We start from the raw sequence: 16,285 nt of genomic DNA, 5'->3' as shown, positions 1-16,285 counted from the left end.
TTTATGATCTGGGATATGGAAAACTTAACAAAACTCAGACACAATAATGTGCTCTGCTTTATCAGAACATTCTTGTTACAATGTGAGGCCACCCATCCTGCAAGGAAAGTGTTTATCAATCCTATTTATCAATCTCCATGTATTTCTCTACACAGATGTTCTCACTCAGGACAGTGACTGGGGAGTGAAATATCCTGATAATCAGATCTGTGCTGTGAGAGGATTCAGTGTCTCCATTCCCTGTAGTTATTATTATCCAATATTAAATCCCATTCAGGTGACAGAAATGCTTTGGTGCTCAATGAACTTAAACACAGGAAGATGTACAAGACCTCCATATGTTTATAACAGTTCATCAAACACCAAGTCAGACTTTGAGTTCACTGGAGACGACAAATCAGACTGTACTTTATTAATCCACAATGTACAGTTCAATTATTCTGGAGAATACAGATTCAGATTTATAACTAATGTGCCTGGTGGCATGTACACAGGAGACCCTGGAGTTACTCTACAAATTACAGGTAAATTTTACTGAATTATACTTTTGCATGAAATATTACTTTTTATGAAATTGTAGAATCCAATGGCAAAATAAGCTTTAATTTTATAAGTAAATCTGATGTTCATTATTCAATAATAGATTTATTATGTGTGTGTAATCCTGAGTCACTGATGTGGAGTCTTTCCTGCTCTCTGATAAAGATTTAAAGGTGTCACTAATCAGACTCAGTGGAAACGGAACCTTTAAACCAGGAGACTCGTTAAATCTGACGTGTGATGTGAACTGCACACAAAGTTCCTCACAGTTTGTGTGGTCTAAGAACAACGAGCTCTTACCTGAATCAGGAGCCGTTCTTCACTTTCCTGCTCTGACCCTGAGGGATTCTGGGAATTACACCTGCACTTGGAAAACCAACACGACATCAGGATCTAAAACCATCAGCCTTCAGGTCGAGGGTGAGTCCGTCTGCTCACAACATTCCTGAACTGTGTTCAGTTAAATATTAATGTTATTTTTAACAGGTAACAATCTTGAAGATCCCGGAAGTCCAGAAAATCCTGAACTGTGGTTAATCTGGATGATAGTTTATGTGATTGCTGGAGTGATTGTCATCGTCACTGTCATCTCTGGAGCTGTGATTTACCAGAGGAGGTAAAAACAGTACCTTCTATTACAAGATCTCTATCTGTCTACGCCTGAGACTGTGTCTCACTTAAAACCTGTGATTTTGATGTGTAACATTTTGCAGCGCTAAACTGCTCATTAAACGATTAACGTCAGTGAATGTATTTAGTGTCTCATAAACAACTGTTTTTGTGATTGCAGGAGAGTCCACGCTGAGGACGATTCTAATCTCTACACTAACGTAAAGCAGAAGAAGAGTGAGTCTGATCACCACGGTAACATCCAGCAGAAGAAGTGTGATTCTGATCACCACGGTAACATCCAGCAGAAGCAGGACGTTTCGGATATCTATGCTAACGTCAAGATGGAGGAGGACAATTTTAATCTCTATGCTAATGTATAGTAGCACTGAGCACATCGCATGTTCACATGTTCATACTTAGCTCAGTCTTCAGCGTGTGAGTTTCCTCTGTGAGCAGATTTACCATCAGCAGTATATATACACGTTTCCTGTCTTGGTTTCAGGAGAGATAGCTCAAGTGTTTATTAAATTAGTTGTAATTTGATTCAGGAAGTTTCTATAAGATTTGGTCACTTTCTAGAACTTACTCCAACTTTTCAACTGATTTAAGATCATTTACAACTTTTTAGGATCTTTTGCATTGATCCATCTTTCTCCTGTGAGCAGTGCATGAAGTGAGACGTGACTCACCAGAATGCAGTACACAATGCTTTTACAATGAAGTGCTATACAGATTAGATTAGATTAGATTAGATCAGATTATTACTTGTGCTTTATAATTTTACCACAACTGTAAAGAAATGAAAGCTACACAACCTGAAACAGACTCCAACACACACTTGTCTATTTACACGTTTTATGTGTTAAACACTTGTAATCGTGTTAAACCACAGCTCTCACAGTTACTTCCTCTGAGGAATTATGGGATTTTAGGTTTAAAGCCTCAGACTTGTTTCAGTTTGTTTTTTTTTTGTTAAAAAATTAAATTGTGTTCAAAGCAGTTTTAATTTTCTTTTGAAAGACGAGTTTTTGGTGATTTAATTTGTGTTAAGGGGAAGACGGAGATGGAGGAGTGGTATGTGTGTGTGTGTGTGTGTGTGTGTGTGTGTGTGTGTGTGTGTGTGTGTGTGTGTGTGTGTGCCTGCTCTAATCATTAGGGATTCTATATCCGCACTTAAATTCAATTCAATTCAATATTTATTGCAACATTTTCTAGTTTTATTGCAATTATGTCATAAGTATAATTGAAGGAAATACAGTGTTTTTTGTATTTTTTTTTATTTTTTTGCACATGTGAAAATACTGAAAAGCCTGAAATAAAAACCCTGATCATCTCTCATCTGGTCACAAGCAGAAATCTCAATCTTTCAGTCAAACCAAAATCTCAGTGAGAGGAGGAAATTTGTTTATCACATGCTGTCATGCTGGTTTGTTTATTTACCAATTTTCATGTAGTTTGCTCCTTAGACAGGCTTCTGTGTGACTGCAGGAGGGTCCACACTGAGCAGCAGCATCAGCAGGACCATTTAGCAGGAGGACCATCATTTACAATAGCACCACCACACTTCATGCTCAAATTAAACACTCATGAACTTCTGCTATGAACCTAAAGAAACAATGCCACAAAATGGATTACCTTCCTTCACTTTCATGTCTGCTTTTATAACTTTACTTCATAGTTATTTTTACTTTTAATGTAATGCAATATCAAGAGCAGCTTTAAAGCTGGTTTTGAAACGTATACATGCAGAAATATGGGGTTTTGTTTTTAAGTCTTAGCTTTGTTTCTCATAATTATTATTATTATTAGTAGTAGTAGTAGTTGTAGTAGTAGAAGTATTTTCTAGCACTTCATAATGTGGCTGGTTAATCCATATGAAAAGTAAATGAAGGGGAAAAGGGTAGAAATATCTCATAATTAGGCCAAAAATGAAACACAAAATGCTTTTTAAAATGAGGGCTAAAATTCGTAAACAAATTCTTCTCTGGTGTCAGGGGCGATTATTGCTCGTAAGCTGTGGTCAGAGCGGATGGTGGATGAATGGCTAGTTATCAGTGGTCGCTATAAAAGATCCAGTCATCGCAACTTCTAAGAAAAAGAGCGACAGATCAGGGGAGTGTTAACTCACCCCAGAGTCAGCCTAGTAGATGAGGATCTAAATCAGTTTAGCAATGATGTGGTCTGTCTGTTTATAGTCATGCGTTTTTTTTTTTTTACAGTATCAGCTTTCAGTTCTCAAACATAATGACATTCAGTAAAGACAGTGAGTCTCCGTGCACATACATGTGGCCTCTGGCCTTCCTGTTTTATTGGTTTGACATACTTGTGGTGTTTGAGGTTTCACTGTAGTGGCCATATTTTATTGATCCAGGAAGTTCTTCTCATAGTTCTGGAACTTCCTGTACATCAGTACCAAATTTCTTTTTTGAAAAGAAAGAATTTTTGAAATTCATTTCCCAGCTTGCTGATAAGCTTAGATAAGAGCGCAGGGTGAGCCATGATACAGCGCCCATGGAGCAGAGAAGGTTAAAGGCCTTGTTCAAGTACCCAACAGTGGCAGCATGGTGCTTAAAACACCAACCTTCCAATCAGTAACCCAAATTCTTAACCACATTCACACCAGACTTGCTCATTGGGGATCAACACACAGTTAAATTTTTGTTCTATAATTCTATAAATCTATAATTACATTCTGTAAAACTGCTTTGAGACAATAACCATTGTGAAACTACAGAAATAAACTTGATTTTAATTAAATTGAATTGAATTGAATTGAATTGAATTGAATTGAGCCACCACTTCCCAGGTATCATATCCCTGATCTTCAAAAAAACAGATTATGGCAGGTCATGGGTACGGTTTCCAGGTGACTCGTAGCAAAATGCCACCACTTTAACTTAAAAACCACATTTAATTATTTAATTCTAATATCGACAAAATGTGGAAAAGTGGATTGAAACAGTTCAGCAAACAATATAACAATGCAATAAATCAAGTCTTGTCAGTTTTAAAAGTAGCCCTTCTTTCTCTTGTAGCCATATGTGCATAAAAAGGGTATAAGTCATCTGGCAGAGTGATACAGGAAGTTCTGTGCAAATTCGATCAACATTTGGATTTGAGACCAGTCCTCAGTGAACCAGAATGTCCCACTTCCTGTTTTGCGCTTTCCACTTGCAAGGTTGCTTGGGGGTGACATCCTGTAGTTAGGTTTATGGTTACTCCCAGTTTGTCCATGATTCTTGCACAAATGTAAGAGGTTTAATTCTGCATCCTGGTTGCAATCTCATCTGGGACACCAACAGAACAGAATATGCAGTAAAGTTGATCAACAGCTCTGTGGTATCAAAACCTGAGTTACTGGGCTGAATGTTTCAATATACCTGTAATTGAGAAAGTACTGTAAATTATATACATAGACAGGCAGACACACAGCTAGACAGACAGATAGACAGATAGACAGACTGATAGATAGATAAATAGATAGATAGATAGATAGACAGACAGACAGACAGACAGACAGACAGACAGACAGACAGACAGACAGATAGATAGATAGATAGATAGATAGATAGATAGATAGATAGATAGATAGATAGATAGATAGATAGATAGATAGATAGATAGATAGATAGATAGATGATACACCGCTGACAGGGTGCTGAACGGACAGCACCACTTTAGCACCACTGTTGGGATGACTAAAAGCTGGAGAAAGATCATAAGCACAGCAGCTCCTCAGTGATAATGGGCAGTGAGGAGCAGATAAAATGACGCAGAAGAAGCTACAATAAAGAGATGCTTCGGTTACCCACTAAGGGTGAATCAAGCTCCCTCGCTCTCTCCCTCCCTACCTCCCTCTCAATCTCTCCGACTTCTGCCTACAGGCCGACCAGCACACCCACACACACCCCTCATCATGGCACCCTCACTAAAGACACTCTGTATTTTCAGCATGTTTTATTTGTTATTAAATGATTTAAATGTCACTTCTTTATTCAAAAAACATTAAGTTTTACTGTTGAGAGAGTTGAAATTTGGGAGGCCACTAATAAGGAAACAAATGACGAATTGGGACTTGACAGTCGTTATTGAAGTGAAAGGAGTCAGTTTCAATCAGTTTTATATGTGAGTCTTTAACAGGAGGGAAAAGGGGTGAAGACACTATAAATTGAAAGCTCTTTGGAGTTTTTTATCTTCATAATCCCATTGTAAGGATTAATGACCTTCATTACTGCAGGGTTCTGCTGAACACTGATGTTTGGCTCAGCTGATAAAAGCATGTGGTTCTTTTAGTTCTCCTTTTAACACAAAGAAAGAGAGAGAATGAGAGAGTATTTAAGTGTGTAGCACTAACATAAGACTTGTTGTTGCTGTTGTGGTACATTTGTTTCCTCGTTCATGACCTCTCATTAAAATCTAGTTTGCACTGATGTACCTTACTGGAAGATTCACTGGATTAAAAAATCTGAATGAATCGTTTTGGTAAAAACCGAATCTAAAGTTGCTGTCATTAATCTAAATCAGAATCAAGTTTATTGGCTAAGTGTGTTGACACACACAAGGATTTTGGTTCGAGCTGTTAGTGACTCTCAAAATACAGACATAAATAACACTATACATACATTAATGCTTGTTGATAGTTTGGACTGAGATTCATTTACAAACCAGACATCACTAAACTTACTGGAAAACTTTACATTTTTTATCTCCATGTAGATTTCTGAAGAAGATGCTGCACTTGGCTATATTTCTGCTCTCGCTGTCAGGTATGAAACATCTCACTTTTAAGGAGAAACTTAAAATATATAATCTTTAGTTAATGTGTTTGTCTATTTGTATATTAATTTCTCTATTTGCTGACGAATAGATGCAATATGTTGTGCTTGATTAATATATAAACTGCTTGGCCATCAAAAATTATTCCATGAAATGTTATACCACATTGTGAGCACAGTTACAAGATCTGCAAGTTTAGGCTTTAAACACAGGAACAACACTCCTTTTTTTATCTCTGCTTACACATAGTTCTGACATATTGATCTATTATTACACAAACACATGTGCATTCACACATTCACCCTAGCTGCCAAGTATAAGGACGTTAAGTTGTTATCAGACTCATTTAGAAGTTCTTTAAACTCTGTGATTCAATCATTAGATAAGTGAGAACTTGATCATGTAGTTTGTAAAAGCTATTTTAAAAAAATATGTTAAATTATCAGCTAATTAGGTTCAGCAGCAGTCTAGCAGACTTTAATAAGGGACTTAATAAATTGATTAAATATTTGTTGGACCCCGATCAGTTTGTTGAGTGGCTGTAGATGTACTCCATGAGTCTTATAGACAGCTTACTGGAGAGCACAAAGGTGAGTCTTCACAATAACTGAGCAAGACCATTTTGAAACCCTTTCTAGAGCTTTCATGGTTTATTACTTAACATGGATTGTAAGATATTCCTGGTTTGGCTGAACTTTTTTGTACTTCTTTGCAATTTTTTTACCCATTCAACATGGACTGGCTGCCAAAGTGTAAGATATAGACATTGGGGTCAGTGGGCATAGTGTTGATGTTATGATGAACACATACATAAAAAATGTAACATGTTGATTGGATGTATATAACAATAGCCTATTCGAACATCTGGTTATTGAAAATGCGTTAATTATATGGGTAATAGTGGCGATTTGGCGATACCGCCCTCTAGTGGCTGAAGCGATTCTGAAACCATATAATATATACAATAGTCTTCTGAGTAAATGTCAAACAGTGACAGTGACAGTAATAACAGTGGATTTGAATTAAATGATGTATGATGAGCATTATTAGTGATGCACAGACTGTAATTTTGGGAATAGCTATTAATGGAGCTCCACTGATTGAAAAGGAGGCATAAAAGTTTGAATCTTCTCCTCACTGATATCATTTTAAATCTGTCCCTGGAAGATCCCAGAACACGTTTTCTATCAGTGTGTGAGCATTACTGCTTCTTCACCTCTAATGCTGTTTTATATATAAATTATATAAAACATATTTAATTATTAAAAAAAAAGTTTTTTATTGATTATCATTTGCATTAAAGTGTGTGTTGAGACGGCACTGTGGAGCATTGAATCTAATGTGGATCCTCATCAGGAGTCAATGTCAGCTCAAGTTCACACTGTCATCAAGGCACAGAAGGATATAAGAAACACTAATAAATTCAGGAATTCATATAATAATATAATAATAATAATTGTGTGTGTGTGTGTGTGTGTGTGTGTGTGTGTGTGTGTGTGTGTGTGTGTGTGTGTCAAACAAAATCACTTATAAATGGTCAAGTCTCCACATATTCTCATCACAGTGTTTTTCTGAATCAAAACGTATTCTTAAAAAGTCCCGTGTGTGTTTCTGTGTGTGTTTTAATGTGTGTTTCTGTGTGTGTGTGTAAGTGCATCAGCACTCTGTCCTTCCTCTTTTAATAGATTGACACTCTTTGGTTTGAGTGTTGCAGCTATAATGAGTATATTCAGCCCAGGAAGTATTTTTTTTCGTTGTATATCATGACCATGTCAGTGACCTCAGAATAAAAACACACCCACCACTGAGTGTGTGAGGTTCTTACTGAAGAAGCGATGGAGATGCTGCACTTAGTTCTGACTCTGCTCTCGTTCTCCGGTATGAAACATCATTTCACATTTAGACAGAATTTGTTGTTTAGAGTTTGAACTGGTTGCTGATTGATGTCACAGTGTTTACACTCAGTTACTGGATTATTCATTTACACACACGTTATTCTGTCTAATGTTACTGATCTCTTAGTTACTGTTTGATGGTATAATTATAATGTCTTTGCAATTAGTAAGTTTCAGCTTTCTTGAGTCAATAACATGGTTGATTTATTACATTTATTTGAACATTAGTAAATAACTATAGTTGTTAAAACTGCTGAGGTCGTGGGTTTTGTGCATTGTTACAGGAAGAAAGTTTAGGAGGAAACAGAATCAAAAGGAAACCTATTCTGGCCTGGTCGAAGCTAGTTGTTGCCTTGTCTTTATTTGTCACATATTCATTAAGCACAAGGAAATTCTTTTTCTTCACATCAACAGAGAGATTCATCATATACAGCAAACACATATACAAACACCACAGTCCCAAGCCAAACACATCATAAATGTCAAGTATTGTAATTGAAGGGTGTTGATTTGTTTCCCTTTTTACTGTGGCTGCAGAACTAAGAAACTCTTTAGCTTTTAAAACTCTTGTTTATCAGAATATTTCTGAAAAAATATGTGACCATCTGTCCAGCAGTAAATCTGTACATCAATCGTATTCATTTTTCATTTATTTCTCTACACAGATGTTCTCACTCAGGACAGTAACTGGGAGTGAAATATGCTGATAATCAGATCTGTGCTGTGAGAGGATTCAGTGTCTCCATTCCCTGTAGTTATTATTATCCAACATCAAAACTCATTCAGGTGAAACAAAAGCTTTGGTGCTCAATGAACTCAAACACAGGAAGATGTACAAGTCCTCCATATGTTTATAACAGTTTATCAAACACCAAATCAGACTTTGAGTTCACTGGAGACGACAAATCAGACTGTACTTTATTAATCCACAATGTACAGTTCAGTTATTCTGGAGAATATAAATTCAGATTTATAACTGATGTGGCTGGTGGCATTTGGACTGGAGAACCTGGAGTTACTCTACAAGTTACAGGTAAATGTTAATAAATAGTGCTGTTAGAGATATCTTTCTTGTTTTCCATTTCCTGAATCCAATGCTAAGATTAGCCTAATTTTTTACATTTAAAGGATGTTCATTATTCAATAATAGATTTATTATGTGTGTGTAATCCTGAGTCACTGATGTGGAGTCTTTCCTGCTCTCTGATAAAGATTTAAAGGTGTCACTAATCAGACTCAGTGGAAACGGAACCTTTAAACCAGGAGACTCGTTAAATCTGACGTGTGATGTGACCTGCACACAAAGTTCCTCACAGTTTGTGTGGTCTAAGAACAACGAGCTCTTACCTGAATCAGGAGCCGTTCTTCACTTTCCTGCTCTGACCCTGAGGGATTCTGGGAATTACACCTGCACTTGGAAAACCAACACGACATCAGGATCTAAAACCATCAGCCTTCAGGTCGAGGGTGAGTCCGTCTGCTCACAACATTCCTGAATGTCATCCATTAACATTACGTCTTTCTGATTGCAGTTTACACACAATCTTATGAATGTACTTACATTAGTTATCTTATAGCTACAGTTAATTATATACATAGCAGATTATTTTTATTTTACAAGGTATGTATTTCTCTACACAGATGTTCTCACTCAGGACAGTAAATTGGGAGTGAAATATGCTGATAATCAGATCTGTGCTGTGAGAGGATTCAGTGTCTCCATTCCCTGTAGTTATTATTATCCAACATCAAATCCCAACATTCAGGTGACACAAAAGCTTTGGTGCTCAATGAACTCAAACACAGATCAGTGTCATCACCCTCCATATGTTTATAACAGTGCATCAAACACCAAATCAGACTTTGAGTTCACTGGAGACGACAAATCAGACTGTACTTTATTAATCCACAATGTACAGTTTAATTATTCTGGAGAATATAAATTCAGATTTATTACTGATATCAGTGTTGGCAGATGGACAGGAGACCCTGGAGTTACTCTACAAGTTACAGGTAAAACCAAATCCCTATGTTGTGTTATTATAAAACACTTTCCTAATCTATACGTATAAATTATACTTTTGCAGACTTATTTTTTATCGTGAACTTGTTGAATCCAATGCCAGGATCAGTTCTAATTTTATAATGAAATCTCACTGATGTTTATTATTCAATAATAGATTTATTATGTGTGTAATCCTGAGTCACTGATGTGGAGTCTTTCCTGCTCTCTGATAAAGATTTAAAGGTGTCACTAATCAGACTCAGTGGAAACGGAACCCTTAAACCAGGAGACTCGTTAAATCTGACGTGTGATGTGACCTGCACACAAAGTTCCTCACAGTTTGTGTGGTCTAAGAACAACGAGCTCTTACCTGAATCAGGAGCCGTTCTTCACTTTCCTGCTCTGACCCTGAGGGATTCTGGGAATTACACCTGCACTTGGAAAACCAACACGACATCAGGATCTAAAACCATCAGCCTTCAGGTCGAGGGTGAGTCCGTCTGCTCACAACATTCCTGAATGTCATCCATTAACATTACGTCTTTCTGATTGCAGTTTACACACAATCTTATGAATGTACTTACATTAGTTATCTTATAGCTACAGTTAATTATATACATAGCAGATTATTTTTATTTTACAAGGTATGTATTTCTCTACACAGATGTTCTCACTCAGGACAGTAAATTGGGAGTGAAATATGCTGATAATCAGATCTGTGCTGTGAGAGGATTCAGTGTCTCCATTCCCTGTAGTTATTATTATCCAACATCAAATCCCAACATTCAGGTGACACAAAAGCTTTGGTGCTCAATGAACTCAAACACAGATCAGTGTCATCACCCTCCATATGTTTATAACAGTTCATCAAACACCAAATCAGACTTTGAGTTCACTGGAGACGACAAATCAGACTGTACTTTATTAATCCACAATGTACAGTTTAATTATTCTGGAGAATATAAATTCAGATTTATTACTGATATCAGTGTTGGCAGATGGACAGGAGACCCTGGAGTTACTCTACAAGTTACAGGTAAAACCAAATCCTATGTTGTGTTATTATAAAACACTTTCCTAATCTATACGTATAAATTATACTTTTGCAGACTTATTTTTTATCGTGAACTTGTTGAATCCAATGCCAGGATCAGTTCTAATTTTATAATGAAATCTCACTGATGTTTATTATTCAATAATAGATTTATTATGTGTGTGTAATCCTGAGTCACTGATGTGGAGTCTTTCCTGCTCTCTGATAAAGATTTAAAGGTGTCACTAATCAGACTCAGTGGAAACGGAACCTTAAACCAGGAGACTCGTTAAATCTGACGTGTGATGTGACCTGCACACAAAGTTCCTCACAGTTTGTGTGGTCTAAGAACAACGAGCTCTTACCTGAATCAGGAGCCGTTCTTCACTTTCCTGCTCTGACCCTGAGGGATTCTGGGAATTACACCTGCACTTGGAAAACCAGCAGGACATCAGGATCTAAAACCATCAGCCTTCAGGTCGAGGGTGAGTCCGTCTGCTCACAACATTCCTGAATGTCTCGAGTGATTCCTGAAGGAAATAAAGTGACTTGTGTTCAGTTAAATTCTGTTATTTTTATCATCTAACAATCCAGAACATCCTGATCAGTGGTCAATCTGGATGATAGTTTGTGTGATTGCTGGATTGAGTCTCATCATCATTTTAGGAGCTGTGATTTACAACAGGAGGTAAAAGTTCTTCTTGTTTCTTTTCAGTACATTCTATACAGCCTAAACTCTAAGTGTCTCACGTAAAACGTATTATTTTGTCACATCACAATTAAGAGCAATTAACATAATCAGTGTCTCACAAACAAGTGTCTGTTTGATCGCAGGAGTGTCCATGCTGAGAGGCAGATGGATGATTGTGAACATAATGCTAACGTCCAGCAGAACAAGGATGATTTTGATCTTCACGCTCATGTCCAGCAGAGCGAGGACGATTCTGATATCTACGCTAACGTCCAGCAGAAGGAGGATAATTCTGATATCTACGCTAATGTATAATTAGACTGATCACATGTTCACACCTCTCGTTCAGCTTAGCCTTCAGCTTGTGAGTTTTCTTTGTGAACTGAATTAGGTTGCACAGTTTATACACACACTTCCTGTCCTAATACAATGTGGTTATTCATTTCATTTACTGTAATTTTTCTCATTAAGAAATAGTGTGAAATGTAAAAACATTTCAGTTAGAAAGTTTTTAATTGAAATATCTGTCTATAACGTTTCTGTTCGATTTTCAAGAATTTACTCCAGTGAATTTGACACGGTACAGATTTTGGATCATTTCTTGCTTTTTCGGATATTTTGCATATAAATGATTGTAGCGGTATATCCATCATTCTCCTGTACACAGAGCTGAAATGGAAACGAGCACAGTTTGTATGCATGAAATATTTGGTAAACATTTCTTGTATCTGTGTGTGAAACCACACCTCTCACTTCCTCTGCAGAATGATGTGGTTTTATCTTTAAGACTTCAGACGTTTCACATAAAATCTTTTAACAATAAAATTGTGTTTATGTAAGTCACTTGGTTTTGTATTATTTTAGAAGGATAATGTGGGGGCAGTTATAAGCTAAGGGGAAGAGGGAGGTGGAAAAGTTGAAGTGTAGTGTGTGAGTGAGTGTGTGTGTGTGTGTGTGTGTGTGTGTGTGTGTGTATGTGAGTGAGTGTGTGTGTGTGTGTGTGTGTGTGTGTGTGTGTGTGTGTGTGTGTGTGTGTGATTGTTGATGCAGACTCATTCATAAATTAGTTGCGGCAAAAATGCTGATTAGTGATGTAATTTTTTATGAATCTGCTCTATTAGCGATTAAAATATGACTTATCTAGTGAACGTTAGCTTTGTTTATAATAGCTGGCACTGACACTAACACACCAAAGCCGTTTCACATGCAGTGTTTTATTTGGGACGACTTGGTATAATGTTAATTTAACATTAACAGCCACAATTAGCATATTGTTTATCTGTGCATTTACTGAATGAGCACTGTGCTACGTCTGAACTGACCACACTGTATTTTTTTTTGTATAATCAATTTCTATTCTGTTCTTAAGTGTCTTAATTAATTTGTGAATAAAATGTTAAACATTTTTTTATTCCTTGTTTTTATTGTTGTGATTATTTTTTTTATGATAGTTTTACTTTATTTATGTAAAGCACTTTGAATTATTATTGTAATTGACGCAGTCTCCGTGCTACAATAATATTGATAGAAACAACGTTTTTCACTGTGGGGACACTGTGTCTTTATACTGTAAGTACAATTTGACTGTATTATTTGTGTCCCCCTTCAAAAATTGCTCATAAGAAATTTTATATGTAATGTCCCCCCATACTGTTAAATGAAATTTACGCCCATGAGCGCAGGGTCGGCCATGATACAGTGACCCTGGAACACAGAGGGTTAAGGGCCTTGTTTAAGGGCCCAAGAGTGGTGGCTTGGCGATACCAGGGCTTGAACCCCCAACCTTCAGTAACCCAGCACCTTAACTGCTGAGCTAAAAGGGGAGTGTAATAGTTCACTCCAGTGGCCACTGGAGATGCAGAGGTTAGTCTTGGGTTGGGCATCTGTGGTTAGGATTAACTGCTAGTGCTGGTTCAAAGTCCAGAGTCAATATAAATCAAGTTCTCCCAAGGCACTCCACCAAAACATCTCATTAAGACAAGAAGTGGCTTTTAAGTTCTGAGACATGATTGAGCTACAGAGCTCGTTACATAGTGTGGCAACTTGCTTTAGTGACGGGTAGAATACAGACACTGGACAAAAGAGGTCGTTTGTTTTTTCCCAATTGGTAAAAATATGTGGGAAAGAGCTGGAGGTTTGTTTGTAAGTGCGTGATAGCAGGTGGGTGATAAGGTGGACTGTAGGCAGAATGTCAGAAATGTCAGAAAGCATAACTTATGGTCGCATAACTTGCTGTATCTTGTTTATTTCCAGGACGTTTATATTTGTAAAAACAAAATTACATTTCACTTTTTCGTTCTTCAGATTACGCATGCGCAGATATGTCTGACTTCGCGACTGTTCACAGGTCAGTTTACTTGTGAGCTGTTATGCCTTTGTCATCAGTGTACTGTAGTGGAGATTTTATTTAATCCCTCTTAATAAACAGTTTTTTAGACCTGAAGTATAACGTTTGTTTTTTTCCCAATTGGTGAAAATATGTGGGAAAGAGCTGGAGGTTTGTTTGTAAGTGCGTGTGATAGCAGGTGGGTGATAAGGTGGACTGTAGGCAGAAGAGGGAGCAGCGCACGCGGCCGTGATAAGAGGCATGGAACAGCCGAGAGCTCATTCGGCGGAAAGGGGGTCAGGAAACGCTGCCGTAGGGCTGAGGGGCGTCTCTCACGCCTCGAGGCGAGGTGCGGGTTTGGTCGGAAGTCATCTCTGCTGCTGCTGCTGCTTTAAGCGGGACAGAGTGCCAGAGTTAAATATCTCGCTGTGTTCGCTCTGCTCAAAAACAACGAGGAGCTGCTGCTTTCATTATCTGTCTCCAGCCGTGTCTGGTCTTCTCTCCACACCCTCCTGACATGTGCTCTGGTGCTCTCCACAACAGTGGTGCTGAATCGGCGCTGTCCATTCAGCACCCTGCTCGCAGTTGTGTTCGGAGCGCTTGTTCTTTATACGTGGATCAGCGACTGAAATACATTTGAAGGCAATTACTTTTGTACTTTTACTCAAGTGAAAGTTTAAATGCAGCACTTTTACTTTTACTGGAGTCACATTTTACCAGATGTATTTCTACTTTTACTCAAGCACATGGTTTGTGTACTTCGTCTAACGCTGGTTAGCCAGAAATACACCTGTTTTCATTCTTCCTGCATTTTCTCTATGTGCTGTTTACTGTGGGTGTCGTATATATGATCCAGTTCTGCATCTCCATGACATATTCAATGACTGACTAAAAATGTTCATCCAGCTACATCCAGCAGTCCTCATGGCCTGTTGAAGCCCTGAGGTATTTCTTGCACAGCAAATGAGACATAGGGTATGGAGGAGGTGAGGAGGTCCCAATTAATTTCCTCTTTGTCTATCACACATTTCACCATCCTCTTAAGTGTTTAAATAAACCAATTGGAGAGAATGTTGTATGTAGTTTTAGTTTTTTATCACAAGATGGTGCTGTTGTACAACTGGAGCGACATATTTTCTTGTATTTGAGTGTCCACACTGAGCAACAGCAGAAGAAAAATGAATACAGGTGGTTACAGAGTTTCTTGTAGTCATGTGCAGAATTTCATGTTTGGTATTTATATAAAATTAATATTTAAGACCCTGTAAGTGTTTTATTATTGCAGTGATTAATTTGCTTCAGCTGCCAGCAATGACGTCATCTCTAACTGATGCAGTGCGTTTTTTCTCATTCGGTAAACATCCATGGCAGAAAGCATAACTTATGGTCGCGTAACGTGCTGTACTTTGTTTATTTCTGTTCACAGGTCAGTGTTCTGTTTACTTCTAAACTGTTATGACTCTGTCGTCAGTGTCCTGTAGTGGAGGACATTTCATTTAATCCCACTGACTTGAATATTTTCATTCGTTTCACCAAAATAATTTGTTACCCTTTCTGTAGGTTATATGAGGACAGGTTCGATTTGAGAGAGAGAGAGAGAGAGAGAGAGAGAGCACGAATGGGGAAATGAATGCAATCTAAAAATAAATAAATGAAAATAAACAGTTTTTTAGACCTGAAGTATAATTTAGATTAGATTAGATTAGATTAGATTTAACTTTATTGTCATTACACATGTACAAGGCAACGGAATGCAGTAATTTAGTGCTAAAATTATTTTTAAAATGTCAAATGTAATTTTTACAATTTTGTGTATATCAATGTATAGCTCTCTTTTAAAAGATGAAAAAAAACAAAAATGAACGATTGAAAAATATTTGGGTTTTTTTAAGTAAATTCCCCAAATAATGAGAATACTGTACTGAATTTCAGTAACGCTTTAGTTTTTCACCACTAGAGGGCACTACTGCTTAAGTTAATTAGATTAAATGCTTAGGCAAGATAAATTTTGATATAAGATCTACAAATAAAAAGCTTTAACAAATAAACAAAAGCATTTATACATTCACCTCCCTAAAGATCCGAATATAGACTAAAGGATGCAGGATAATAGATGATAAAAACTTCTATTCACATAAAAATAGATACACTTTACTTTCAATTGTATAAAACCTTAAGCAAAACTGACTGAGTTTCCTAAAAAAGGTTTAAGAGGAACCACTGTTGTTCATGCTGAAGAATTCTTCTAATTCCACATTTTTATCATATTTTGTTTCATGCTCTAGAGGAATAATGAGCTCATGTGTTTCTGATCTCAGAGAAAATTCACATGCAGAAATCTGGAATGAAGTAAGTGAGGTGTGAAAGTGTGATCAGTTCCTGGTGAATGTATTGTACTGTACTGTGG

At 37.2% G+C, this 16,285-nt stretch overlaps 3 protein-coding genes across 3 annotated transcripts in view; 2 read left to right on the top strand and 1 right to left on the bottom strand.

Moving 5' to 3' along the window:
• The first annotated feature begins 484 nt into the window (after positions 1-484).
• On the top strand, positions 485-2,481 carry LOC124403808. Its single transcript, XM_046877587.1, has 4 exons — positions 485-524; positions 706-960; positions 1,027-1,156; positions 1,331-2,481. Exons 1-4 carry the CDS (start codon positions 485-487, stop codon positions 1,530-1,532), a joined length of 627 nt encoding a protein of 208 aa, XP_046733543.1. The 3' UTR covers positions 1,533-2,481.
• A 5,282-nt stretch (positions 2,482-7,763) lies between these two features.
• Positions 7,764-11,133, top strand: LOC124403675 (carcinoembryonic antigen-related cell adhesion molecule 2-like; the record flags this gene model as incomplete). The annotated part of the gene is made up of 7 exons (XM_046877376.1): positions 7,764-7,806; positions 8,518-8,856; positions 9,036-9,290; positions 9,465-9,836; positions 10,064-10,318; positions 10,493-10,864; positions 11,093-11,133. Coding segments are annotated over exons 1-7 (1,677 nt in total), but the record flags the coding sequence as incomplete, so codon positions are not given.
• A 4,445-nt stretch (positions 11,134-15,578) lies between these two features.
• The window catches only part of LOC124403806 (basigin-like), a 4,386-nt gene continuing 3,679 nt past the window's right edge, over positions 15,579-16,285 (bottom strand). Inside the window, exon 5 of the mRNA XM_046877585.1 lies at positions 15,579-16,285. This exon is cut by the window's right edge and continues 44 nt beyond it. Within this exon, the coding sequence (XP_046733541.1) occupies positions 16,251-16,285 (35 nt within the window). The 3' untranslated portion in view covers positions 15,579-16,250.

The sequence above is a fragment of the Silurus meridionalis genome, chromosome 21 (assembly GCF_014805685.1).
Source record: "Silurus meridionalis isolate SWU-2019-XX chromosome 21, ASM1480568v1, whole genome shotgun sequence".
In the NCBI taxonomy this organism is placed as follows: domain Eukaryota; kingdom Metazoa; phylum Chordata; class Actinopteri; order Siluriformes; family Siluridae; genus Silurus; species Silurus meridionalis.
Note: the sequence above shows the minus strand (reverse complement) of the source record. Positions and strands in the feature narration are given on the sequence as shown.